This window comes from Prinia subflava, chromosome 3 (genome assembly GCF_021018805.1).
Source record: "Prinia subflava isolate CZ2003 ecotype Zambia chromosome 3, Cam_Psub_1.2, whole genome shotgun sequence".
NCBI lineage: Eukaryota > Metazoa > Chordata > Aves > Passeriformes > Cisticolidae > Prinia > Prinia subflava.
Genome location: NC_086249.1, coordinates 83,071,043 through 83,098,448, shown reverse-complemented (window position 1 = coordinate 83,098,448; position 27,406 = coordinate 83,071,043). Strand labels below are relative to the sequence as shown.

General features: G+C 41.4%; 1 protein-coding gene across 1 annotated transcript; it reads right to left on the bottom strand.

Moving 5' to 3' along the window:
* Positions 1 to 419: 419 nt before the first annotated feature.
* On the bottom strand, positions 420 to 27,406 carry RAB20 (RAB20, member RAS oncogene family). The gene is made up of 2 exons (XM_063392791.1): positions 27,036 to 27,406; positions 420 to 1,521 (listed from the first exon to the last, which is right to left on the bottom strand). Exons 1-2 carry the CDS (start codon positions 27,205 to 27,207, stop codon positions 1,001 to 1,003), a joined length of 693 nt encoding a protein of 230 aa, XP_063248861.1. The 5' UTR covers positions 27,208 to 27,406; the 3' UTR covers positions 420 to 1,000.

Here is a 27,406-nt window from a genome sequence, read left to right as displayed (position 1 = left end):
GCAGTTTTCTTCCCTTCCTCCTGCATTAGCCTGTTTCACATCAGAAAACAGCAGTGTTCACTTCCCTCCAGGTAGAGGTAATTACTCCAGGTAAGTAATGTCATGCATAGCTGATAAAAAATCAAAGCTGCAGCTCTGCCTGAGAACAACTAAGAAGTGGGAAAGAGACAGAACACAGGTACTGAACAAAAAGATACCCCTAAAGGCACCAAAAAGATGTTTTTACAAAAATATAGACAAAATAAGATTGATTTCTTCCCCAAAACCCACCTATATTAAAAAGAATTACAAGAGAAAAATGGAAGGAAAGAAAAAATTTCCTCCTGCAACTTGCAATTACAACAGTAGCTGGGATACTGCTTGTTAACACATGAAAGCCCACTATGGAAGAAAATTCTCATTAATAAAGTCTCCAGATGAACAGTACATATCCACAGTGACTTTAATAGTTCAGCTTCTGAATCGTATGCTGTCATGTCTAACATAAAAAGATTGCAATTGATTTATTAGCTACAAATATAAATATACCTGGATTTTCTTTTTTTCCTTAAGAATAAAAAAGTACTGTGTGTTCAATCTCCCAAAGACTCGTAAGGGAAAAGAGGATCATCATATGAAAGCTTTCAAGAGTACACAAACAGATCATTTACATGCAACACGAAAAGGCAAGTCACTAAAAATCACAATCTTTCAAATCTGTCCAAATGATTGTAGCTACCCATTGCAATAACACACCATTTGTCTTCAGAGCCCATGGAAACTGGCAAGTCTTACTCCATCATTTCACTCATATTCTCATTTTTTTATACACAGAGCTTCCCAGAAGCCTTTAACAGTCAGAAGATTTATTTGTTTATTTTTGTTTGTTTCTCTTTTTTTCATACACTATTTTAGTCTATTTCTTCCTTGACTTTTCCTTTCTGGTCAACTGCAAGCAGTTCTTATTCCTCATTCTGCTGGAGTGAAAAATTCCTCCCCTTTGCTATGTCACGTAGATGTTTCAAGCACAGCAGCCTGATTTTGTCCTTTTGGCTGGTTTGTAGTCCGTGATGTCTACGGTTTGCGGTGGCCCCTCAGCTTTCTGCCGCACGATTATTGGGACTACCATGTCAAACACAGTTTCAAAGAGGTAGTCCACCTTGTATCCTGTCTTTGCACTGGTCTCAAAACACATTTTCTCAGCTGCCGGAACGTCCTTCTCATCTAGCATTCTGTATTTCAGTATCTTTTTATAGAGCGCGATTGCATCCTCCGCACGGACTTGTTTTCGCACCTTTGAGCCCCAGCTGGCACCAGGCTTCTCAGGCCTCTTCTCATCCGCTGGTGAAGTACAGTCATCGCTGAGGTCAACCTTATTTCCAACGATAGCAAAAATGCAGTCAGCGCTGGCGCTGTCCGTCAGCGCCAGGAACCTCTCCTCCAGCTCCGTCAGGCTTTGGAGGCTGTTCACGTCGTACGTGAGGATCACGGCCGCCGCTCCTCGGCAGTACATAGACCCCAGGCCGTGGAACTGCTCCCGTCCTGGCAAGGGTTGAAACACAACACACACAGTTAGCGTGCTGGGAAACACATTGTTAACCAAGTGAGAGAGTTAGAGGAATTTGAAACCAATTTCACAAGTCTGGATGAAGCAGTGAAGGTAAAAATGTGTTATTTGTAGCACCTTCAGGTTTTTCCTTCTGTTTTTCCATAAGAGAGCAACAGTGCCACAGAACAGCTCTGCTCACTGCGTGCTCAGTCTCAGAGAAGGGAATCTGTAGAGACAAGTGAACGAGGAAGCTCGTGCAGCATTCATACTTGCAGAGAACAAAAAAAAACCCTGTCTTCTTTTTTATTAAACTGCATGTTAGTTGATTTACTTCACATTAACTACTACCCTGCTTGCACTCACAGATGGCCCATCCATCTACTTCACCATTTACAAACAAAAAAGTTCTACTGTTTCAAGTTCTGCTAGAATTTATTACTCCTGTAAATCCAGCAGCCATTTTCAAGTACATCTAGCTCAGAAATCTCTATCAAAGTCAGTAATCCATTCGTTCCTAGGTTTTGAAGGATTTTGTAAGCTACATAGTCTGATGCTACATGTCCACAGTTCTTAGGTACACTGGCTTTACAGGAAAAGTCTCTTGTGGTATCCAGCCTGTAGTGATATGCATCTGTCCCATCATCAGCTTTCATTCATTTTTTAGAGTATTAAAAACACAATATACAGAAAATCCTAATACATTCTAAGAGAAATTTAGCTTTTAAGTTGCCCTGGCCATCGCTCAATAACCAACAGCTAAAACATTTCTTTCTCCTTGTTCAGGGACTATCTTCCAGCACCTCCAAGTAAGCTTTGATGGTGTCCTTCACTTCTTGGAAGACAAAACTGACTCTTCTTTAAATCCTGGGAAGCAAACAATCTTCTTCAGTAGTTGCAACTGGACTAAAGGAAATGAGACAGAAGACAAACTGTGCTTTTCTTCCTACTGAGAACTGCTACATTCCCCAAATACTTCTACCTGAAGAATATGCTGTATGTCTTACTATCCAAAACTGTATCAAGAAAAAGGTTAAACACACTAGATTTCAACTAGCCATCAGAGTCAACCTTAGGTCACTACATAAGTGTGAATGAACAAAGGAAAAAAAAAAAAAAAGATAAAAAAGAGCCAACTACATGCTTAAGAACATTTAAAAAACCAACATTGTTTTCCAACTCTTTTCATACAATCCCATTGCACAGAGCCTTCATTTATAGAAAATCTGGAAGAAATCTGGTTATATTCCTCTTCTGTACAAAGCTACTGACCACCATGAGTTATTTCATCATCATCCATGATTCATCATGAAACCCTTGTAAATGACTGTGTATTAGGAAAGGCAGAAGAAATTAATGCTGAAAAATGCAGGTCAGCACACACTGGGAAAACACATCTGCACATGAACACGCACACTGTGCAAGGAACTCAGTATCCACCTCCACTTGGGAACAGAACAGTCACTGCAGTGAGTCCTTCGACAAACATCAGGACTGCACTCCCCAGCTGCCAGGAGAGGGACAAAGTGTCCACCATTATCAGTAAAACAGAGCTGGGAAACCTCATGCCAGAACATGAGACCAAATCTCACTGCACTTTTAACACTGAGTGAAACTCTGGTAACTGCCAGAGAAAAAGCGTTGGAAAGATGCAGAGTTCACTATAAATAGGGGTGAAAGGAAGCTGGTGAGAATGCTCAGAAGCACGTAAAACATTTGCATGAGGAAAAATTGTGGGATCTCTCAGGCTGGTGAAGGACTGGAAAAACAGGTAGAAACAGATGTCTATAAATTCAGGCCTAATGCTGAGAAAAAAAATAAACAGCTGTTCCTCAGTTACCTTCTTGTTACACAGAAAATTAAGATTTCACATCAAAAACACGCATGTAATTTAAATACTTTCCTGCAAAGTGAAAAATTGGTAATAGAAGTTATATAACATTGCAAAGGTCAAAAGTTTAATGAACACATTGACAAAATCATAAGGCAAACTTTATGGAAAATTGCTTTGGTGCAATTTTGTATAACCTCTGATTCACTTTCCATCAGCAAAAGAAATTCTTTAACTCATTATCTCAGAAGTAGGAAAAAAGGAGGCTTAAAAAATAGCTATACCCTTGTCTAGCTATGTTGAGTAAGAGCAAGGGAGATTGGGACACAGGGGAGGGAGGAAGTCAGTCCTTTTATGCTGTTCTTCTCCAATCTCATATTAAAGTTGCACTTTCAGTTGTATTTTTTCAATAAAAGCTTGCACCATGACCGATTTTGTTCTCACTCGACCCCTGATTATACTGTGGTCTGGAAACCACAATGGAACATGTATCTCGCCCTGTTCTCCCACTCCAGATGCCTAAGCCATAAAATGCAGCCCCCAGAATTGTTTGCTACAGCAACCAAACACTAGAACAATACTATTTCTTGTTTAATGGCATTTGTATGCTAATCTAGTCTTGCAAAGCATAATATAAAACATGACACTTTTACATGGCAACTACCAACTACCTACTTCTATAACTAATATATTGTTGTAAGGGGGAAAGAAACAGTAAGAATGTGCCTTGCATAAGGGATTCATTTTGTCAAAGGAATTATTGATAGTCTCCTTTGCTCACCCTCACAGCACAATCAACACACAAAAAAACCTACACAATGCATTTTTGCAGGACTTCCCTTGCATAGACCACTTCTGACACTTAAGGGCTGGAAAAACTCTAAATATGGAAAAAAAACCCAAAACTACACGAAGTATTTAAACTAATATCTGTCCTCAAGGTGTCAGGCAAAATAGTATCAGACATTAGGATGAAAAACTTACTGCATGAGAACAGCCATCCCCTTCTTATAGCCAGCTATTTTTTCCTCTGGACCTATCTGGTCCCACTCCAACGACTTATTTTTCTATATAATTATTTAAATTAAATGGTAAGCCCTGAATCCAACGACTAAACAATTTTGCCTTTTCAAAAAAATAAAGGTAACAGAGAAGAGTGACAGAACTATCAAATAATATGCAGTCAAAGAAATTGCAAGAACCACCAAATCAATCACAAAGGCACAACATCAGGGAAAATTCTGAAAACCAAGCAACCAAAAACTAATTTTCTTTTTTTTTCACCTTTGTATTTTGCCATGTTTAGAGCAGTTCAACAACCCTACAGTTGTACCCCTATCTGCAGCACCATCAGCTTTCCAAAGGTCTTCCATCAAATACATGAAGTCCCGTTGGAGACTTCAGCCACTCAGAGGCAGCACAACCAGTGAGCATTTTCAAAGTCCTGTGAAGGTTGTCATAAACAAATCAAAGAGTTATGAGCCAAATGGACCTCACTACCATAAAGTTTGTAATGAACCTAACACAGAAAGAAGGGAAAAGCAGACCTTGCAAGAGGCTGACTTGACAAACAAGCAAGGCTAGATTTAAAGTCAACTAAGACTCAAATTTGAGGCCTTCTACTGCACTTTGACCTCTCAGCTGGAAGGCAGCAGCCCCTGTGAATGCTTTCTCTGGATGGGACCACAGCTCATCCAAGCATCCCAATCCCTTCCCTGCTGCAGGATTCACTAATGCAGCACCTCAGTGCTGCTCTTGGAGCTCTCTGCCTGCCCATGGCCCCTGAGGGTGGCATCCAAAGAAAGCATCCCATGAAGTTGCTGTGGATGTTTATGAGAGCAGAAGCCAGATTTGAATGCTCCTTACCTACCACCTCTTCAAAGGCTTTCACTACAACCTCTGAAGTGGCACAACTCACACAGACACACTCGTTCAAGAAAACTTCTGTCGGAAGAAGTTTTAAATCTCTCAGTGTTGAGCACGTACAACAATGCAAAACAGGCTGTTCTTTCAGTCTAGAGGGAATAAAACACAAGGAATATTAAAAAAACCTAAAAAGGTCTTCAATAAAGTACTGAAAAAAGTACTGTTTCTACTTTGATATCACAGTCTGAATGGCAGCATAACTCAGTTCCTAAGGTAAATATGTAGTGGGGAAAGGTACACAAAGGTGGGCTACAGAGGCATGCTACTATTGCATTAAAATTGCACAACATCACAGAATTGCCCAGGAAGTGTTCAGTCTATAAACCAGGTACTTTCCAAGGATTTTCACTGTGATTTCCACAGTAGTGTAATCTGAACAGTAGAGAGAAATTAACAGAAACACAAGATATCAGATAGGTTTCATCTTTCAGATTCTACTTCTGCTTTATAGGAGCTTGAACTTGAGTGTACACGGAGAGGGACAGGAACTGAACCCTAGGGAGAAGGCTAGAAGAGGAAAGGAAAGAGAAAATGACACCCATGACACAGCACAGAAATCAGTATTAGAGAGAAATGAGCTTTGAGGATTCAGCTGCAGTAGACAAAGGTTCAAAGGGTGACCCTTATGCTCTTGAGTTACCTCAGCAGGAACATCCTTGCAATCACAAGAGTAGACAAAGATCCCTTTTGAAAAGGGAACAACATTTCTTTCTGCTCACAGACAAGGCAGTAAAGTTGTGACCCTTTAAAGGACATCAGGGGAAACAATTTTGCTAGGAACTGACATTTCTATTTGTGCTCATATACCAAGACATGTAATGACAATCAAAGAACAAATAGTAAAGGTAGGGACTTTTTCAAGGTTTCAAGAAAATTCTCCTGCCCACGTATGAGTCAGGCTGCTGAGTTTTGACAGTGATGAAGTCAAAGTTCTTCATTACCTTGTTCAAGATTAGTATTTATCACTTGCACGTGGCTTTATCATATTTCCCTTGAAGTCAGAAGCTTTGTTAAGAACTGGACTACATCTGTGATTACTTGGGGATAAAAATAAAGCTCTCCATCCCAAAGGATTAACAAGGAGGACATAAGTAGAAATTAGTGGAAACACAAATCACAAAGCACTGGAGAGTCCATTTTCTACAAGTCCAGGAGCTGTCTGAATACATGATTTCCTGATCTGCCAGAAAAATGCCAACATTTGGTTTTTCTTTAAGACAAAACTCATCATAGAATGAAAGTCTGTGAGAGAGAAACTAAATAATTAAACAAACAAATCCAAACAAACAAAAAACTTCACCACAACACCCCCTATCCCTCCCCAGAGAAAAAAAACACTGACCACAGAAACAATTACAGCTGAGCAGCTATAACATTCATTTAAGCTTCACCCAGTATTACACATTCACAAAGCCACATTATAGAAGGCACTTGCATATGCTGAAGTTTCAGAATGCAACAGATGTCTAGCTCTGCTAAAAAATAAGATGACGTTTATTCTGTTTATACTCATTACTTAGATATGAATCAACATTCAAGGCATGAACTGTGCCCTATTTTAGCAGCTTCTATTTAAGTTATTAAAATTAGATATGTATGTCTTGGCCAAAGCAGAACACAACAAACATAGGAGAGTAGTGATCCTAATACCCAAAGGGCTTTACTTGCATGTTTTAAAGTAGAAAGAGCTACACATGGAAGAAGAAAATAACAACCACATGGGTTAAGTGAACAATGAACAAAGGAAAATTCTTTAATACAGCTCTCCAAAGAGAAAACATCAAAAACAGTCAAGAAAGTGGGCTCAAAGTAATACATGGTTGAGACACGCTTACTCCACTTTTAAACATGGTTTATTCTGAATTAACTCAAGAATCTTTATCTCATAACAGAAGACTTAAATTTGTGAAAGAAATCATCTCTTCACTTAAATCTATGCAATTTTACTTAATGAGCAAATATTTTGAGTTCCGAAGGATTCTGAAATTGCCAAGACCCTGCAAACATCCCTACTCTACAAACAGGAATGATTCTAGTCTTCTAAATCTCCTTCTGCAAAACAGCAGCTCAGTGTGAGAAAACAACCCACACGAACCAGAAGCAATCCTTCGCTTCTCACTTAAGCAAGATGAGAAATCAGGATCAAACCGAGCCCTGTCCTCCAGTCAGCTTTAATTATCGTACTAGGAACACCACACCTCCACTAATAAATGTGCCCCTTAGACACAAAATCAATGACTAGAAAGACTAGAACTTGCACACTGCACAGTCATTTTCTGTGAATTACTTACACTCAGGTTTGGTCTTAGAAAATGGTGGTTATTTAAAAACACTTTTAAAATAAATAGAAACAACATAACTTCAGTCTTTGTAACGTTTCTCTTTTCACTCTGATTTAAAACACAAAAACATGTAAGAGCACCGTCGTGCTGCACATGATTCCTTCTTCCTGCCAACGTGTACACACACACAGTCCTTATCACAGAGGTTATTCACAAGCTTAGGTCTAAAGCTAAGAGCCAAGCCTGACAGCATTTAGGTATTTATACTGCTGCTTTCATATAGATAAAGGAAATGTACTGCATGAGCTGCTTCTCCTCCCCTGGAGGCTGGCGTTCAGGAAGGCAAATATACTCTGGACATTAGTTCCAAGTGCAGCAAATCTCTTCCCATAAAAAAGATCATAATATCCCAATGGAGGCAAGTCCCAGATTCAGAGGAGCCAACAATGTATTTGAGCTGACTGCCACAGACGAGAAAGCCTTATGAACTGTAAGCAGTGAAGCAGAAGATGCTTTCTAATACATTTAACTCCATGACATTTGAATATAAGGCAGATCTCGAGACTGCAGTGTGCTGTTATACAGGAGGAATGTAACATTATTTTCCTGATCTGGAAGTGGCATTACATTATGTCACCATAATCTAGTCCCCACTGAATTCACATTCAGAAATTTTATACAATCTACTGGCAGGCTAGAGAATAGAATTCTATCCAATATTAAAAATTCAATTTAATAGATGTCATTTTTGCCTGGACAACTGGATAAAGTTATTCAAGAAAATCTAACTAGTTATCTAACTGGAAGCAGAGAAAATTTTGATAAAACAGGAAAAGCCTTGGCACTATAATCCTAAATTTATGAGCTACAGTTCCACGGTAAGACTTTTATCCTGAGAGATTAAGCTGCACCCTTCTACATAAATAAAAATATTAAAGAGATATGGTTTTTTTTAGACTACTAAACTACCATCAGTGATCCAACAGTGTCTGGGATAAAACACATCCAAAAATATACGTAAACTCTGTTACTAGGGAATTTAAATTATGATAGAAACAAAAATCTAGGAAAAATACACACAGATAAGTAAACGAAGGGCTGTGAGAAAGGGCTAATTCTGAAACACATTTTTTGAAAGAGCGTAAATCTTATCTTTTATCTTTGGAAGCAAACTTATGCAGGAATACTTAACAGATATTAATATATTCTCCATGGAATAAGAGGAAAATCTACAACAGGCTTCAGGAAAAGCTGGATGAAATTAATAGCACTACTAAGCATCAAGGCCTTTTACTAGTGATTCTGTCTCTAATATAATATGCAAGGGCAAAAATAAAACTCATCCTTTATTTCCATTCCTTTACCTAAGAAAGCAAACATCCTTTGGGATATCTAAATTAGCTATTAAGATTTGATTCTGCCAAGAGAAGACATCTACCCCCTAGAAGTCTAGTCTACACCAGCACCTACCGTGTGCATTAAGAAATGCAGCTCACTCCTCCTCTGCTTTATCTAAGGGTACCAAAAGCACAAATTGTGTTGCTACACAAATTTTAAAAACCCATGACAATTAGTGTGTCTGGGAAAGGAATTCATTCAGAATAATTATAAACAAAACAAATCACTAGAAGGCATCTGAAATAAAGACAAATGGGGTGATTGCTTACTGGAAATGGAAATTCCACTATAATTTATACATAAGAATAGTAATATATTTAATGAATAAAGCTTTATGCAGATTTCTTTTAGCCTTCTTCTTTCCTCTCCCCTTAAAGTATAACAAATAAACCAAAGCTAACTAATATGCCATAAATAAGATTTGGAGGACAGGTTTCATCAAGGACTAACAAATACAAAATAGAAGATTTTGCTTTAAAATTCTACCCATTCCACCTACTTTCTTGAAAGATAAGTCTTCCCTTAAAAAGGATTAGTAACTTTGCTAAAAGTAATGCTATTCATATTTCTTTACAGGTTCAAGCTTATTGGTTGTTTAGAGCATTTCCAAAAGGAAAGTCACACAAATCCCAGGATGGTTGGGGTTGCAAGGGACCTCTGGAAATCATCTAATCCAACCTCCCTGTTGAATCAGGCTTGCCTAGTGCAGGTTGTACAAGATAATTCCAGGCAAGTTTTGAACATTTCCAGATAAGGAGGATCCAAAACCTGCCTGGACAGCCTGTTCCAGTGCTCTATCACACTCAAAGTACAGAAGTTTTGCCTAATATTTAGATTACACTTCCTGTGTTTTGATTTGTGCCTCCTGTCCCCTGTCCCATCAGTGGGCACTACTGAAAAGTCTGGCCCCACCATCTTGACACCTTAATATTTGTACACTGTGGCAAGATCCCATCTCAGCTTAAGTGGACACAGTAAATGACAGCACAAACTACTATTTATGTGGTTCTCTTTATGCTTCTCGCTAGTAAAAAGTGCTCATAATTCTATTTTGGCTGTATTTCCTGTTTTTATTTTTTGCTATATACTCCCAGAATGATTATAGGCCAATCCACTCAAGAAAGCCCTGATTTGTTGGGAGAAAAATGCCCTTTATGCCCCTGACCTTTCTAAGAACATCTTTCCCTTGTCAAACTTGACATATACCAATAGGTCAAGCAGTTTTAACTGACTCTTTAATTTTTATTTAGAACATCAATTCAATTAACATTCCAAAAGTGATACTCTGGCACAATTCACATAAAACAATTCTTCCAAAGAAGTTCACTTAAATGGGCCTTTCATTGTTAGGACAAACAGCACACTGAGAAGTTATGCAAGAATGTCAGCGTGGTGTGCTGCACATCACATGTCAAACTCTGCAAGATGTGGTTAATGATCTACAGGATCATCTGAGCATTATCTGAAGAAGATGAGTTGCTGCAATATGCTTTTCCTCACAAAGAGGCACAAACCCCTGTTCAATAAGAATCACAAAGTAGAAAATAATGGGGATTGTTTGCTGCAGATTACTTTTATTTCATATTCTCCAAGAAGATTGTCAATCTAGGCATGTCCTGGTAGAAGCTCCAAAATAAAAGGCTAGTCACCACCTTCTTCTGATGTGCAGAAGAAATGCCTCAAAAGCCATGTAGTCTTAATTCACAGCACACCTCCAAAGAACCAACACTGAAACATGGGTAAAAATCTCCTGGGTTTTTTGACAGTTAACAGTGTGATATTTATGGAGAAATCTGCTTTTAAGTAAAAGCCTAATTTTCTAAAGGCAGCTAAAGTAAAAGCAGATGCCTAGCAGCTTACACAGGTGCCAGTCAGTTACATCCTGCACAGCATTCTGAGTCCCAGAGGTATCCAAAAAAGCTGATTACCACAGATGAAGCCTTCTCACCCACAGCTCAGATACAATAAACACCCCTCAGTCATCTTGTCACATTCTGTCTTATTCAATCATGAATTAGTTTAAATATTCCCAGAAACTTTTTTAATCCAGCCCTGAAGAGCAGTTTGTCCATTTTCATTCCTTAACTGGTAGTGAAGGCTTGCATTTCTGGTTCCCAATGGCAGATCTGTCAGGCACACTCAGTGAAAGGAGGAGATCAAGTTTACATGGGACAGAATAGAAGAGGAAAGAAGAAAAAATCATAAAGGAAAAAACATTTACAGAGCATGACCAGAGAGCAAGTGTAATCCTCATTCCAATTTTACTTCTTGCATAATAAAGATGATAGAATTTCACTCAGTCCTTGTCTTGTGACTTAGGAGGAATTTGTATTCTATAAAGTATCTAAAGAAAGGAAAGTTAGTTTCCCACCAATTAGCTTGTTGGAGTTCAGCTTCCAGATTCTGAGTTTTGATAGACTTCTAGTTTCCGAATGTAATCTGTTTAAAAAGCAAACACCCCTCCCTCAAACACCAAACTAAAAAACACCAGACTCCCCAAACCCCAGAAAAACTCACACTCCTCCTAAAAGGTATTCCCTTATGACTTAACCTCCTTCTTGTTAGGCCAGAGAAACGAATATTTTTTCACTCAGACTTTGCCTCTGGCATATTTCTCTAAACTAAAAACCCTACCCGTAGCTCCTTTCTCCCATCTTTCCATATTATTTTAGTACCAAGACTGTAAAAAGAATCTCACTAAAGTTACAATGTTACTTAAATTCTTGACAATTTTTATCTCTCCCTACACTTGTTGTACTCTCCAGAGCAGCTCACAGGATCTGGGACAGCACAAGGTACCAAGAGCTTGGTTTGCCATCTACTACCAACTCAAGGGACCTTGCAAAACAAACTGCTGCCCAATGGATACAGCTTAACCTGCTGCCAGCACCCCATAACATTAGTCTCTTCCTTTGCAGCCTTACACATTCGTTTAGTCTGTATATTTCTAGCTGCAGTTGTCTTTTTATGAAGAGGCTTAAGAACTCAGTGCCTTTGGACTAAAGGCACTGTGTATTTAGGGTTTCTACAATCACCATTGCCTTCAGCTGCACAATGCCTATATAAAGGGGAAGAAATATCAGAGAGGATTCCTATTATCTACAAGATTTAGCCCACTAGTTTCAGCTTGAATGGAAAAAAAGAATACCTGGAATTTCTTCTGCTACATAAATGCAGAATTATTTGTCCTGCTGCCAAGAATATATCAAAACTTACCATTCTAATAATGAAATTAAGACTGAGCTTCTAAACTCACAAGAATTTCAAAATAGACATTCCCATAGAAACACCAGTATGCTTTCTATCCAAAGCTATCACATTTCATAAAAACATGAATATGCTTTCCATCCAAAGTTTTAAACCATCATATTATGTCCAGCAATACAAAGCATTACATAGAGACAGAGAAAATCTCCTAACCACACTACATAGCATGTTTTTGCCAACAAAAACTTTGGCTAGGCTCGCATTAAAAAAACCCCAGCTATTTATAGCTAAAGATTCCACTGATATCTCTACAATCCTGAATAACTTTTGCATTTAGCTAGCTAGATTTACCTTTTTCAAAACATTCACTTTATTTAGTTCTCTTGATGCACCTTGTTTATTTCTTGAAAAAGGAAATAACCCCAGAAGATTCAAGCACTTCATGTATTTTCAGCTGCCTGGAAGGGTAGTGCTTGGTAAAAGATGAACAGAACTCATCTTGGGCCTGCCAGACCAGCAAGCGTACCAAGGTGCACCTTCAACACAAACTGAAAAGATGACACCAGTTTTTAACTGTTTCTCTCTGAAATCTCTCAGCTGAGAAGGGAAATGTTTTATCTCAACACTGATACCTGCAAAACAAATGAGGGCAAGACAGATTGATGGGACATTACCATCCTGTCTACAAGCAAATGCTCCCCCAGAACTCCAGCTGAAATCTAGCATCAACACCATGTCTATTGAAAATGTGGCAGGGTGCTAAATTAAGCTAATTAAGTTAAATTTATGAAGTTCCTATATCCTTCTACTAAAATGAGAGCAGGAACACAAGAATGAAACTTGAAATTTAAGTTCAAGTAAGTAAAAAAGCATTGATGTAAAATTCTTCTGGAACTATGTGTCTGAAAATTGAAACAGCTGCTTAGAAAGCAGTGATCATTTGGCAGCTTTCCTTAAGAAAAATAGGATTGGAAGGAAATCATAAGGCGTGGGGAAAAAAAGAAACCCTAGATTTACTTTGGAAGAGCTCTGCAGGAAGCAGTATCACTGAACACTTAACTGCAGCAGCAGAGCCTGACGGTCCAATGTTGCTCAGCAGCGAGTAACAAAGAGGCCACTTGCAGGACAGAGCCACACAACAACCTGACCTAGGAGAGACACCTGCTTCTGGCCTGTGGGAGAAGCTTTTCAGCTTTAGCACCTGCTGAAACACTAATTCATCTCCTCAAAGAAAAGTACCTTCTACAAAAAACATTTCATTTTCCACAGGGTGAGTTCAAAAAGCAGGTGGTTTTTCTTGGCAGTACCTGAAAACTGATACTTTTCCCCTTAGTTTGCAATTCCTTTCCACAGAGGTAAATGCATTGTAGATGAGCCCACTTCCCTACACAATTTCCAAGCAGAGGGTGTTGCCAGGTCCTTAATTTCAGAGTCACTCCAAGGAGACCTTCAAAGCCCACACTGTCTCCCAAAGCCTGCTCTTCAGACTGAGAAGCAGTTCTTTAGCTCAGGCAGGAATGCGTGGCCAGGTGTACCCAGCACAGTCTGACTGGCAATGCGGCGCCAGGAGAGCACTCCACACCTACTGGATGTTTTATATTGCTCAGTAAGGAGCTGGCAGATTAGCTTGGTGTGCTGGCTTGGCTGGGGCAGAGTCAATCTTCTTCACAGTACCCAGTATGGGGCTGTGTTTTGGGATTTGTGCTACTGATTTGGGAAACTGCATAGATAACAGGGATATTTTAGCTACTGCTAAGCAGCACTTGCACAGTATTAGAAAATTTCCAGTTTCTCATATAATTCTATACCTATTTTAACTTTAATTAATAGATAATACCTACTTTAACCAATATGTACCTTAAGAAAGAAATATTGAAGATGCACAAGCAGGCCATCCCCATGTGCTGAAAGGCAATGTAGCCTACCTGGACTTCAACAAAGCCTTTGACACTGCCTCCCATGGCACACTCCTGGAAAAGCTGGCAGCCCAGGTCTTGGACAGGAGCACTCTTTGCTGGGTTAGGAACTGGCTGGACAGCCAGGCCCAGGGAATGGTGAACAGTGATGCATCCAGCTGGCATCTGGCCACTAATGGCACCCCCAGTGTTGGGTCCAGTCCTGTTTAATATCTTTTTGGATTATCTGGATGAGGAGATTGAATCTACCACCAGCAAGTTCACAGACAACACCAAGTTGGGTCAACCTGCTGGAGGGTGGGAAGGTTTGGCAGAGGCACCTGGACGTGCTGGATCGAAGGGCTGAGCCCAACACCATGAGGGTCCACAAGACCAAGGGCCGGGTCCTGCACTGGCAACAACAACCCCAGGGTGCAGAACAGGCTGGGGGCAGAGAGGCTGGAAAGCGGCCCAGGAGAAAAGGACCTGGGAGTGCTGGTCAACAGCACATAACCCATGAGGAGGGGCCGAGGGAGCTGGGGTTGTTTAGCCTGGAGAACAGAAGGCTCAGCAGGGACTTTCTTACCCTCTACAATCACCTGAAAGGAGGGTGTAGCCAAGTGGGGCTTGGCCTCTTCTCCTGAGTAACCAGCAACAGGACAAGAGGACATAGACTTAAGTTGCACCAGGGGAGATTTCGGTTGGACATTAGGGAACAATCTCTTCACAGAAAGGGTCGTTAGACATTAGAATAGGCTGTCCCTGGAAGTGTTTTAGGAAAGACTGAGTTCCATGGTCTAATTGACCACGGTCTAATTGACATAGTGGTGCTCAAAGGTTGGACTTGATCTCAGAGATCTTATCCAGCCTATTTGATTCTGTGACATCACCCAACCAGTGAGAGGGCTGGGGGTGCACAAGAAATTGGGATGCAGTCAGGACAGCTGGGCCCAACCAACCAGAGGGATACCCCACACCATATGGTGTCATGCTTAGCAGATAAAGCTGGGGAAAGGAGTAGGAAGAGGGGGATGCTCAGAGTGATAGCACCTGTCTTCCCAAGTCAACATTACACATGATGGGGCCCAGCTTCCCTGGAGATGGCTGAACAACTGCCTACCAATGAGAAGAGAGGAATGGATTCCTTGTTTTGCTTTGCTGGCGCACACAACTTTTGCTTTACCCACTAAACCATCCTTGTCTTAACCCACAGTTTTTTCCTCACTTTTACTCCCCATACGAGTGGGGCACAGTAAGCAAGAGGCTGCTTGGAGCTTAGTTAAGATTGCCCTCCTAAATGTATCTCAATACACGTTCCAAAATTCTACCACTTGTCAGCATTCCTGCCAGCTCTCAGCAAAGAATTGTTAAGTCAGAGTCTGGCCACTACCTCAAAGACAAGAAATTCTTCCTGTTTTTCTTCATTTTTTATTCCTGCTTTAAGCTGAGTTAGGTTTTTTTAACTTTCTCATTAGATAACTTGCTATAGCCTTAGCTCTTTCCAACCTCTTTTTTTAAAATCAAAATTCCCCATGGGATTTTTTGCAGGAGGGTTAATTACATCCATACCAAGTCAATCAGTGCTATCATACTCTTTTTTAAGTGAGTAAACACCATAAACTTAATAAACGTCTTAACTAAGGGAATTTACATTTTAGAGAGGACAAAAAGAGTTTATTGTTACTCATCGCAGAGCCTCTTTGTATTAAATTTTGTATCCAACCATACATAAAATTAAATGTTCTACTCTTTTAGAAACATTCTTCTTTCCCCATATTATCACTTTAACCCCAAACACATTGTATGTATTTCTGTCTCCTGACTGTCAGTCATTTCCCTTCTTCCCACATATAGGAAGCCAAACCATCAGGAAGCAGCTGTAAACTCTTTTGTGTACATCCACCCAATGGGAGTCACACACAGACACACAGTAAGTTAGCCTTCTCCCACAGACCCACAGGAGAGCTTCAGACCTTGTTGCCCAGAGAGGCTGTAGGTGCTCCATCCTTGGAAGTGTTCAAGAACAAGCTGGATGGGGCCCCGAGTAAGCTGATCAAGAGGGTGGTATCCCTGCCCATGACAGGAGTTTGAACTAGACCAGCTTTAAGATTTTTTCCAACCCAAACCATTCTAGATTCATTTACAAGAGCATTAGCTATGGCAGTGCCTATTGTCCATCAGCCCCACTTTCACGATAACTCTTTCCATTAACATTTCAAAAGCACTAGCAGCAAAGACACATCTTTACAACCCCTTCAAGGCTATCCCAGGACACCAGCCAGAGGCTTTTAAGAACCTGAAAGAAGTTCAGTATTCAGACAGTTTCAGGGATCTCCAGCCTGTTTCTACCACAGCATCAGGCCACCAGAAGCAAGATATTTTAGCCTTTAGTAATCAGTCTGGAAGGTCAGCCAGAGATCATTCTCTTCTTCCACAGCTGCAGCACAGCTTTGTTCAGTACATGCATGGGGCACTGCAGTGTAGAGAGGGACTGAAGTATACTGGCCACACTTCCTTTTGAAGACGAAATTAATTAGTAGGCTCATGTGCAGGCAACACCTCAAGCACTATTTGCATAAATCTTTCATCCTACTAGTATGTTTCCAGGTGGATTAGGAGTAGAGGACAGGAAGAAGAGAACTAGAAGCACTTCTAGAGGCCTAGCTTTCACAAAACTGAAGTTAGAGCAAGACAGCAGCTAAATGCTGGTATTCATCACTGATCACTACTAGGTGAGGAGGGGGAAGGAAAGGCAAATCACAACACTCACATTCCAAAAAACAGAGTCCAGGTTTCATGAAAACACATTTGAGAGCTGGCAGGCTGTTTTGTAAGAAGTGACCTTCTGTGTCACATGTTTCAAAAGTGAGGAATGATTCTTGCACACACAACAAATAACACAGTTGTCCAAAATGCTCCAGGAAGCTCTGGTTATCAGATCAATAGCAGGTACACACAGCTGGTCTGCCCCTGCAGTTATTTGGCAAGTGCCTCTTATTTAAGGTTAAATCATCTTTTGGTGAAATGGAACTGAGGCACAGTAGAAAACTACATGCTAGCCCATGATTTGTAACACTGAGTTTAACTTCAAACCAGCTTTCATTAGCAATTGGAAACATTTTTAAATTTTGCTAAATGTGTAAAAATAAAGGCCATGGATCTTGCAAATTAAATGGAAAATGTTTACTGTTTTATTTTTTTAAGAGAAATTCACATTAATAACATGGGACATAAAATTAGGCTCACTCATTATGATTTGTTTCAACATTTTCAGTGATTTATAGGCAGGTTCTGAACTAAGAACACAAGCAATGAATTCATGCATAATTAACCTTGAAGAAAATTACAACTGCTTTTACTCCTTACCAGCTACCATCAGTTTCTATTCAGTTGCAATCTTCTTCACTGCCTGCTTCTAAATAGCTGCTATTTGTCAGAAGCAGGAGGCAGTTCTGCTTATCCAGTGGGCTGCCTTCAGCAAGTATCAGAAGTGAGAAACTGTGCCAGACGTAGTGCTGCTACCTGGGTTTTGTGGGGTTGTATTCAAAACTTGTTCAAATCATTAAGATAATTTTGTCACAGGATGTGCAACTTGTGTTTCCAGAGCTTATGCTAAGATAAGCAAATGGCCTTTACATGTCCAGCACTACTCCCTTTTAATTCTACTTCCAGCTTCTCTGCCTACAAGCTCAAGAGCATATGTAATATCCACAGTTTAGGAGCGCTAATTTGAGATTTAAAGAAACTGTAATCAGACAAGAGGCATGATATATAATTTCATCTCATTATTGTTCTCCAATCTGGTACAAACGGAGCAGCGCTAAAAATCATAAACAACCCAGTTCTGAACTTTCTGAACAAAGTAAGTTACAAAGAGCAAAGTTAACACTGTCCAATGTCTGCCCATTCAACTCTCATGCCAAGAGGGGAAGCTACTTACAGAAAGGGAACTGCTCACTGATTTGCTTGCACTGCATCCTTTTCTTTCATAATTAGGGCAGTATCTCTAGGTCACAATGTGTTCTGCCACTCAAAGAGAAGACAGACACCAACTACAACACTTCCACTGTGGTTCCAAGACTTGACGTGAAAGAAAAGTCAAACAGGACAACGTGGAAAGGGCACAAACCATTAGAACAGGAAGGGAGATAAAGGAAACAATACAGATGCCATACATACAGCTATCTGCTGCAAGAGGAAAAGCTCATGTCCTAAAGGCAGACTTACAGTCTCACAAAAATAAGAAGTAATCATACTGGTAGGGGTTGGAGGAGCTGAGCAGTTTGAGACATTTTTAGCTTCACAAAATTAGAGATTTAGTTTTTTAAAAAGCAACATCCTGTATAAGGAAGGAAAAAATGAAAAATAAATTCACTCATTATACCAGTGGGGATTTTTTTTGTTGTGTTTTAAAACACCTAAGTCTCACTTGCAGCAAACCACAAGATTTAATGATCCCTTTTATGAGGCTTGGAAGATGCTGACTCAGCTACACACAGCTTTTTCTTTCATTTATTTTTGTAACTATAAGCCACTACAGATTCTGGTAATTTCACCCTTTTCTGAATGAACCAAAATTTTGAGAGCAAGTGATAGCTGGAAAACAAAAGAACTCCTCTAAAATATTACCAAGATCCTTATTTCTACCTTCAACAATTAAGAAAAGAACAACATATTTATATGCCCAAATCACAGATCCCACTATGAAGAACAGAAACTGAATTTTTGAGACCTTTCACAACAAAATCTCACATATTTAAATATATATGGTTGAACATTATAAATGCCTAAAAACTCTTAAGTAGTCATCAGCTATAGAATGTAAACCAAAAATTTTCCTTTTATTTCAACTGTACTGAAGTCCATTATTTTAAAACTAAATATGTAAAAGTGGTTGGATGGCTGCACAATACCTTTTCTCTCTATTTTGCAAGAATCTCCTGAAGTAAAAAACAGTAGTTAGGAATATTACATTATGTAACAGAGTATACAAAATATGTAATTGTATTAAAAAGAAAGGCTAAGGGAACAGGCAGAAGTATCTGTATCAAATGTTCACACAGGTCTTTAGGCTCTCAGCAGGGATGCTCCATGAAGGGCTTCTTGGAGACCCATGCAAAATCAACTTCAGTTCTCATCTGCTGTCTTAAGAGATGCAAAGATATACTAGAAAATTTACAAACACATCTGATGATCTATCTCCCTATAAAACCACGTTAATAAGCACTCTTCTAGATTTGTTTCTTTCCATGTCCAGGTAGGTGTGGAAATCTTTATGTTTATTGAGCTGGTTGCCCTAAAGGAAGCTATCCTGAATCTCCTGTGATATGGGATGGCAAATGACTTATATTAAGAATTCAAATTAAGAGCAAAAAGCCATTCACTTCCTTTGACCACCTCTGCTCTCTGCAGCACACTTGCGTAAGTGTAATCACCAATCTGAAATCTCATTTCCTAGGCATATCTTCAGGTACTGAATATGAAATTACAGTTAATCAAGCACAGGAATTGGAATTTATCACAGCTCTCATGCGTTTTGATCAACCCCCTGGATGCTGTACCCAGTGTTTCCCTGAAAGAAGGGAAATCATCCAGACTCAGAAGAGAAAATCATTCTTCCTATTCCACAATTTTTAATGGCTCCAAATATATCCACCACAAACTCAGCGTCTTTCTAGATGGAGACCCAAACAAAGGTTATTTGTTTGGGTATTTTGCAATACCAAAATGTGACTCAGATGAGGGATTACTAAGTGTACCTTCAGCTGAGGCAGTAAAACACTGCCACTTGGAAGCTCACGTGGCCAGTGGCTTCAACATGAGACAGCACTCGCAGTGAAGCAAACAATTCACCTAGATACAAGATGTGATTGCAGTGTGAAGTAAAGATACTCAAACTAGCCCATGGAGTATCAGAAGCTCAGCCAAGGCACTGTGAGGCTGCTTATTAGCTTCCCTGGTTTCGATATTTGTGTCACCATAATGTGCATGTACTGAGGTGAAACTAGAAATGTACTCACCGTACATGATCACTCAAAGTAGTAATGGTAAAACAACCAGCAGCCAGTTACCTGCCCCATGCTTGTATTTTAAATATCCACTGTCCCCTTCCTTCCTACCAAAATCAAAAGTTAATTGCATAGTCAACAGAAAGACACCACAACCAGACAGTGAACTCTCTTCAGGAATTTCTGTCCCTTCGAACTTTCACTCTTATGGTTTCCTTTTCAAGATATGAGAATATACAGCCTATAACCATACACAGTAATCTCAAGGAAGCCACACTATGTGCATATGAGGCACTGGTCCACAACCATCACTGTTTTACATACAACAACCATGAACATCTACTTGAGGCCAACATGATATTGTACAAAATAAACTTCTCAAGGGCGGAAAGGAAACACAAATGTTTTAAAAATTTACAAATCGAACACTCTTGCTCGTAACTGGCCCCCAAGTCATGATGCACCAGCAACAAACATAATGGATTTTATTCTCCATAATTTCCAACTTCTACGCTGTTTAGCTCTCAACTGTTGAGCACTGGTACACACCCAGCAGCTTTCCTCACTGATGGTTCCTCATGCCCAAGACACTTTTTGAGGTGATATCCCCTATGCCCTTCCCAATAAGAAACCTCCTGAACTAAAGACACCTCACTACATATCAGCAACACCCAACCCCAACAGCTGCCAGAATTTCATCAGGTGCAGAAAGGCACATGCACCAGAGCCCTCTTTGGCTCCAACTAACCTACCCAACCATCTCATCTGCAGCTTCTTTTTCACTGCTGTAATTCTCTACTTCCAAAAGTCAAAACCAGATTAATATCAAACGGAGTAGCTACTATCAGTGTTCACTTATGAGGAAACGTGTCACCTAAATGCTCCTGTCATTTTGGTCTGTTTTAATATGATGGAGGACCATGTTTCCTCTCTACCTGCTGACAATTTGCATATTGTTCACCACACAAGGCAATGTTTAGTTCCAGCTTCCTGAGCTGCTCTCACATTCTGAGGACCAAGTCAGAGTTTCAACCAACCCCATCTCGGGTTTCTCTTGAGAACTAAGCTGGGTCACTGCCTTTACCAAGAAATTGAGAGTAGCTGCATCAGGGGAAGATCAGATTGGACATCAGGAAAAGATTCTTCACTGAGAGGGTGGTCAGTCACTGAACAGCTCCCCACAGCACCAAGACTGTCAGAGTTCAAGGAGGTCCCTCCTATTCATATGGTTTAGTGGTTTAGTTTTAAGTAAACCTGCAAGGAGCAGGACGGGGTCTTTATGGGTCCCTTTCAGCCCAAGATATTCTTCGACACAGTGTGCACAAGGAAGTGGTCATCAACAGAAATAAATTCGGAAAAAAAAAAAAAAAAGAGAGAGAGGAAAAAAAAGAAAAAACCCCAAACCCACAGAAAGCCTAACAGCCTAACCAAGCAAGGGAGGAACTTAATCCCTTTTACCGGGGGAATCTAACACATCTTACCAGCTAAATATTGTCACCTTGCCCGAGAAAACTCAGCACAGGCAGCTGCCAGCACTGCAGCCTACCCCAGCAGAGATCAGAAGCTGTGAGCAATTCACTCGTGCTCACCAGCACTGATAACATCAGACACCAGCAAACCAGTCACAAGAGAGGTAAGCACTCATTACAGATACACTGCAGCTGACCCAAGGCACAGAAGAGCCTTTTCTAGGCTATGGTTTGCTCCGACAAGTTAAAAAAGAAAAAAAAGGGGAAAAAAAAATATATATATGTGCAGGTAAAAATAAATGGATGGAAGATTCCTTGTTTGACAGATGGCTCAAGATGAGAAGAAGGAAAAGAAGGGAAGTTTGCTTTCCATAAAGTTAACCTTTATGTTTCCCCATTATCATCCTACATGAGTATCTGCTGGCAAGTTCAAAACTCAGCCTCTTAAAATAGAATCAGATAATCCTGATGTGAATTTTCTAAAATGCTGGTCATTCATTTACTGGTTGACTGCTCTAATACTATACCAGCAACACAGGAGACATGACCACTAATAATTAAAAAACCTTGCTGCTGGGATTAAGAAACCACTTACCTGTCAGATGAATAAATGTCAAGTTAAAGAGACTGAAATTTAACATCCAGAAAGAGTTTTACTTTTTGAAATACCAAGGCATCAGAAAACATGCCTGAACAACCAAAAGACCCCTACCATATCATTATCTGTAGCCACCACACATTATTATCCCTGGCTTAATGGTGGAATAGGACCAAGACCCTCAAAACTTCAGGAGGTTTTGTGCTGCCAAACAGAAAAGATTACATGCTAGCTCTGAGCTACATGCCATCAGCACCCAGCAGGAAGTTTTAGTTTACTCTGCAGCTGCTGTCAGCATTGCCTAGAAAATATATATATGAATATACACACAGAGAAATATATATATAGCTTTGACATCCTGAGTGTCCAACCCCCAACCCTTTTGTGTGAGGAGGAAGTTCTTCTTGCTGATGTTGTTGCTTACTTACCTTGTTTCAAAAAAATACTACTTCAAAAACTAGTACAAAGGTCTCAAAGTATGTACTCAAATGCTTTAGAGACTAGGCCTCTACCCAGAAAACTGGTTCTTTAAAACATACTAAAAAGTGTACAGTTTCTTCTTTTTGTACAGTTCATGCTCTTTTTTTAGTTCCTTTAAATTAACTGATCCAAAGAGAAAACAAACAAATGTAATTTGTCGCATCACAATATAAAAAGTAAATAATTCCTACACCAACCACAAATACAACATCAACCATGCCAGGTCAGACACAAGACTGTCTGCCCAAGCCTCTGACAATGGAGAAACAGTCAAAAGCAGATGGCTAGGAAAAGGAGAGCTTTGAAACATGGCAAGCATATGATACTTCCCCCAAGTATTCCTCCATCTGTGCCTTATTTGCTTCCTTGACTTGAATGCAACTTTCAAGTAATTTCTCTCTTAATCATCAAATTGGAAAACAGGAAATGTTGAAGTATTTGCCATGAGAATTTACATAAAAAAACAATCAAGTCTGACAACTTCTGCACACCCACTTTACAGGGCTTGTGGATAAGAACATGAAATATTTAGACTAGACTAAGCAGCTGATTTTTCCAAGATAAGGAGGGGTGTGTAGGTACAGCTAAGAGTCCTCCCTAGAATAACTGATTTACACTTCAAATCTAACTTGGTAGAACAGGTCAGGTGTGCACGCTGATTTCATTACAGATAACGCAGAAATGCACATTTTAAGCACTGTGGTAAGCAAATTTAATTCTTCCTAGGAAAACAAGGTTTTTCTAACTTCAGAGCAGGAAGTAATGTAAAATCAACAGAGTGATTAGTGAAAATGACACACAATTTAAATAACCCAGAAAATCAGCAATTAAACTCATCTAGTACTAGTATCCATGCATACTTAACTTTTGATCCATCACCACTACTGCAGATATTCTCATCAATCACTGAAGTCTAAGTGTGCACAAACATCACTTTGTATTACAAGAATGAAGCTTCAGTGCATTGAAGCTTGCATTGTTACAGCCAAATGCCTACCCCATACCAGAAAAACAAATAACCATACAATCTGAACTGCAAGTAAAACATAAACTTCTATGGAGATAAGTCCCAAAAGTAATACTTCTAAGCAACAATAAAAATGAACATACATACACACACTAAATATAATATGAATGGAGAAAATTTAAAAATATGTATTCCAGTTTACCTTAATTATGTATTAAACTAGTACAGTAGTTACTATTATGCATACACTATATTTTCTAGGTCAAAAAGAGATATATTTATATATTCCATATATACACACATATATGGTGTAGGAATATGGAAGATTTGGCCTAGAAATAATAGGGTATGCATAGCACTGTATAAAGTGCTATTGAGACAGACATCCTGAGCTGGTACTCAGTATTTAGGTAGGTGGGATGGGTGCAAACTTTGATCCATGTTGTTGTCATTGCTGTACTAAAGAATTTTAAATCTTCTGTATCATTGTTGGTTGTTTGATTTATCTTTATATCTACACATACATAATTAAAGAAAACAATGGATCAGTATTCGATAACCTGTAACTGCTTCACAAGAATTCAGAAGTCAGCAACATCAGGTTAATAAACAGACAAAAAAGCTAATTTTTAAACTCCTCCTTACTACGCATTCCAAGCTTACTTGGTCCCCACCTGGTAGAGATAAGACAGTGACACCACAGAGGGATAAGAAGCGTAAACCAAGGTCTCCAGACACACTGAGGCCAGCAAAAGCATAAGGTTCACACAAAATAAAAATAATATATAAATAAATAACACTGACTTTTGAATCCCCTTGTGACTTAACACCAGAGTTACAGTGTCAACAAGGTCCCTTACTTCTTCACCAGGACAGCAGAAAGCACATATGTGCCCTGGGAGCTTCTATTTCTCCCAAGATTAATGAGAGCTGTTAATAAATAAAAAACCCACAGGCCCCAACAGTCTGGCTGAGTTTTGGCAACTTCCATCATTCTGCAAGAGCACCAGTCAACAGCAACACAGTGCAAGAGCCCTTGCCTGCCCCTGAAACACAAGAGAGGGGACAGCCAGGCTCAGTGCTAGCTCCAGCAACAGAGAAGAATGAGGAAGACGTGTTATGCCACCCTGGTACACTACAGCAGCACTTTTCAACCGCTGCTCTGCAACTACAGCTTCAGCAATTCCCCTCCAGAAGTCCTGCTGAGCAGCAGGAACTTCTGCTGCAGAGCTGAGCATTGGCAGCAGCCCTGCTCCAGGGTGCAGAGGGAGTTGTGGCTGCCGGGGAAGCAATTGTTGAGCTCTGAACACTTGCACTGTCCTGAGACAGTTATCACCTGGGTGCTTCACCTAGCACATGGAGATTCCACCTCTGGAGCTTTCCAGATTCCACATACAACTAGATGTATGTGGAATCTGAAAAGCTCCAGAGGTGAAAGATGCCACATGCAACTAGATGTATGTGGAATCTGAAAAGCTCCAGAGGTGAAAGATGCCACATGCAACCTGATTCCTCAATTAACACTGAATAAAATATTGCAGTAAGAATAACTAACTGACAAAAAGGGCTCTAAAACCAGAAGGGAAGCCTTGGAGGGACTTCTTTTATTAAGTATGATTTAAAAAATAGAAGGGGGTAATGGAAATTACCAAGGAACAATCTCACCAAGACAGATAGTTTTTCTGTTGAAATAAAGCCCACTGCTAATCACCCACGGGGGCCTGGCTTACTAGAAACAAGCAGCAACTGCCCACAAGAGACTCCCCATAGTAAAATACATCAATTCCAAAATTAAAGTAGATTTAAAAAAATACCACAAAAAACCATAGAAAGTATATTTAAAACAGAGCTACTAGTAGAGAGCTTTCGTGATAGTAACAGATTACTAAATCCAAGAAAAAGCTCTTAAACACCTCCTCCCCAGACTTCCCAAAAGTGCTTCAGTATAACTTTTTGCAGTTTCATTTCTCCCCTTCCTCCTTCTCAATTCCTGACACAGGAAAAGCCGTTTTGGACTAGATTGTGACACAAAATGACACAGCAAATGAACTTCCCTCCCAAATTTCATCAAGAGGAAACTGGAATACTGCCCAGTGCTGCAGCTCCACTAGTCTCACATGGACACATAACCTGCATTCTTCACGTTGCCACTAACCAGTTTTAAAAATCCAGCTAAACATGAAAACAAACAAAAAAATGGAACAAGATTATATTTACAAAGAACAACTTAAAGGCAAGAGCGTCCATTGACTTAACTTAGCAGGACACTCTGGTCCTTTACATGCCAGAGGGGAGCTTCCTGAATTAATACTAAAGAGCAAGACATTCATATGACTAAGACCACAAACCACTTCTCCAGCCCGTGCTCTCTCACCTCCTCCTCCCCAGGCCTCCAAACCACAACCTAGGCTCAGTCGCGCATCCCGGAGATGCTGCCTGCCACAGCAGAGGGACAGCCAGCCCCTCGCCGCGATCGCAGGCAGACAGCGCCGGCAGCCCACGCTCTTTGTGCAGTTTCGTACAGGCGGAGGGGAGCGCCACGTCTGAAGGGCTGGCAAGGCGCGCTTGGAAGCCCGAGTCTGACACCAGCTGACACCAAACTCAACAGCACACAACGAGAAGGGAGGAACAGAAGCTGTAAACCCGCTAATTCCTGACTGAACTTGCAGTCAGTAGCCATCTACTCGGGGAAAAGAGAGCAACCAGGCACCGCAAACTTCCCCGTACATCCACACTTCTCAAAGCGACTCCGACAATACCAGAGAAGAGCCCCTGATGGCCCGTCAAAACCACGACTCCTTTCGGACTCTGTCCTGCCGCCGAACCCTATGATTCAGGCGAGTGACTTGCCCGCAGTACCGAAAGAAGGCGACAAGCAGCGGGGCAGGGCTCCCGGCGCCGGCCGCCCCTGCGGGCACGGCGGGGGTCACGTCTCCATCTCCCGCCCGCCGCTTCTCGGAAAGCGAAGCTGTCCCGAGCGAGGTCACCCACCGCAATCGTTCCCATCAGCAGCTCGTAACTTAGGGCCCAGCCAAAAGTAGGGAAAAGAAAGCCCTTCGCATCCCGAGGCACGGGAGCCGGAGGAGAGGGGCGGCCCGCCAGCAACCCCCGCGGGTCTCGGGGAGCCGGAGGAGAGGGGCGGCCCGCCAGCAACCCCCGCGGGTCTCGGGGAGCCGGAGGAGAGGGGCGGCCCGCCAGCAACCCCCGCGGGTCTCGGGGAGCCGGAGGAGAGGGGCGGCCCGCCAGCAAAGCCCCCCGGGTCTCGGGGAGCCGGAGGAGAGGGGCGGCCCGCCAGCAAAGCCCCCCGGGTCTCGGGGAGCCGGAGGAGAGGGGCGGCCCGCCAGCAAAGCCCCCCGGGTCTCGGGGAGCCCCGTTCCGCCGGGGAACTCCGGAGCCCCGCGCCGGACCCCCACCCCCTCCGTGCTGCCCCCGCGCCGGGTCCCGCTCACCTGCAGTGTCCCAGATGGAGATGTTGTACGGCCCCCACTGCTTCAGGTAGAAGGCGCCGCCGACGGTGCTGACCGTCTCCTGGAAGCGCCGCTCCATGTAGCGGTGCAGCAAGGAGGTCTTGCCCACGTTCATGTCCCCCAGCAGCACCACCTTCCCGTCCGGCTTCTTCATCGCGGCCCGGCTCGCTCCCTGCCGGCGGCCGCTCCCGCCCCCTTTCCCGGCCCGGCGGGGCCCCGGAAGCGGCGGGACGAGGGCCCAGAGCCGCCTCCGCCGGCAGCGCAAACTTCGGGGGCTCCGCTGGAGCCGCCGCGATCCGGGCCCGGCTCCGGCTGCTCCTCCTCCCGCGGCCCCGGCCCGGCCCCGCTCCCGC

Excerpts from the sequence above, each read along its gene's own strand:
- RAB20 (XM_063392791.1), bottom strand. The coding sequence starts at position 27,207 with ATGAAGAAGCCGGACGGGAAGGTGGTGCTGCTGGGGGACATGAACGTG. Across the intron at positions 1,522-27,035 it reads CTCCATCTGGGACACTGCAG|GACGGGAGCAGTTCCACGGC; the intron begins GTGAGCGGGACC and ends AACCCTTGCCAG.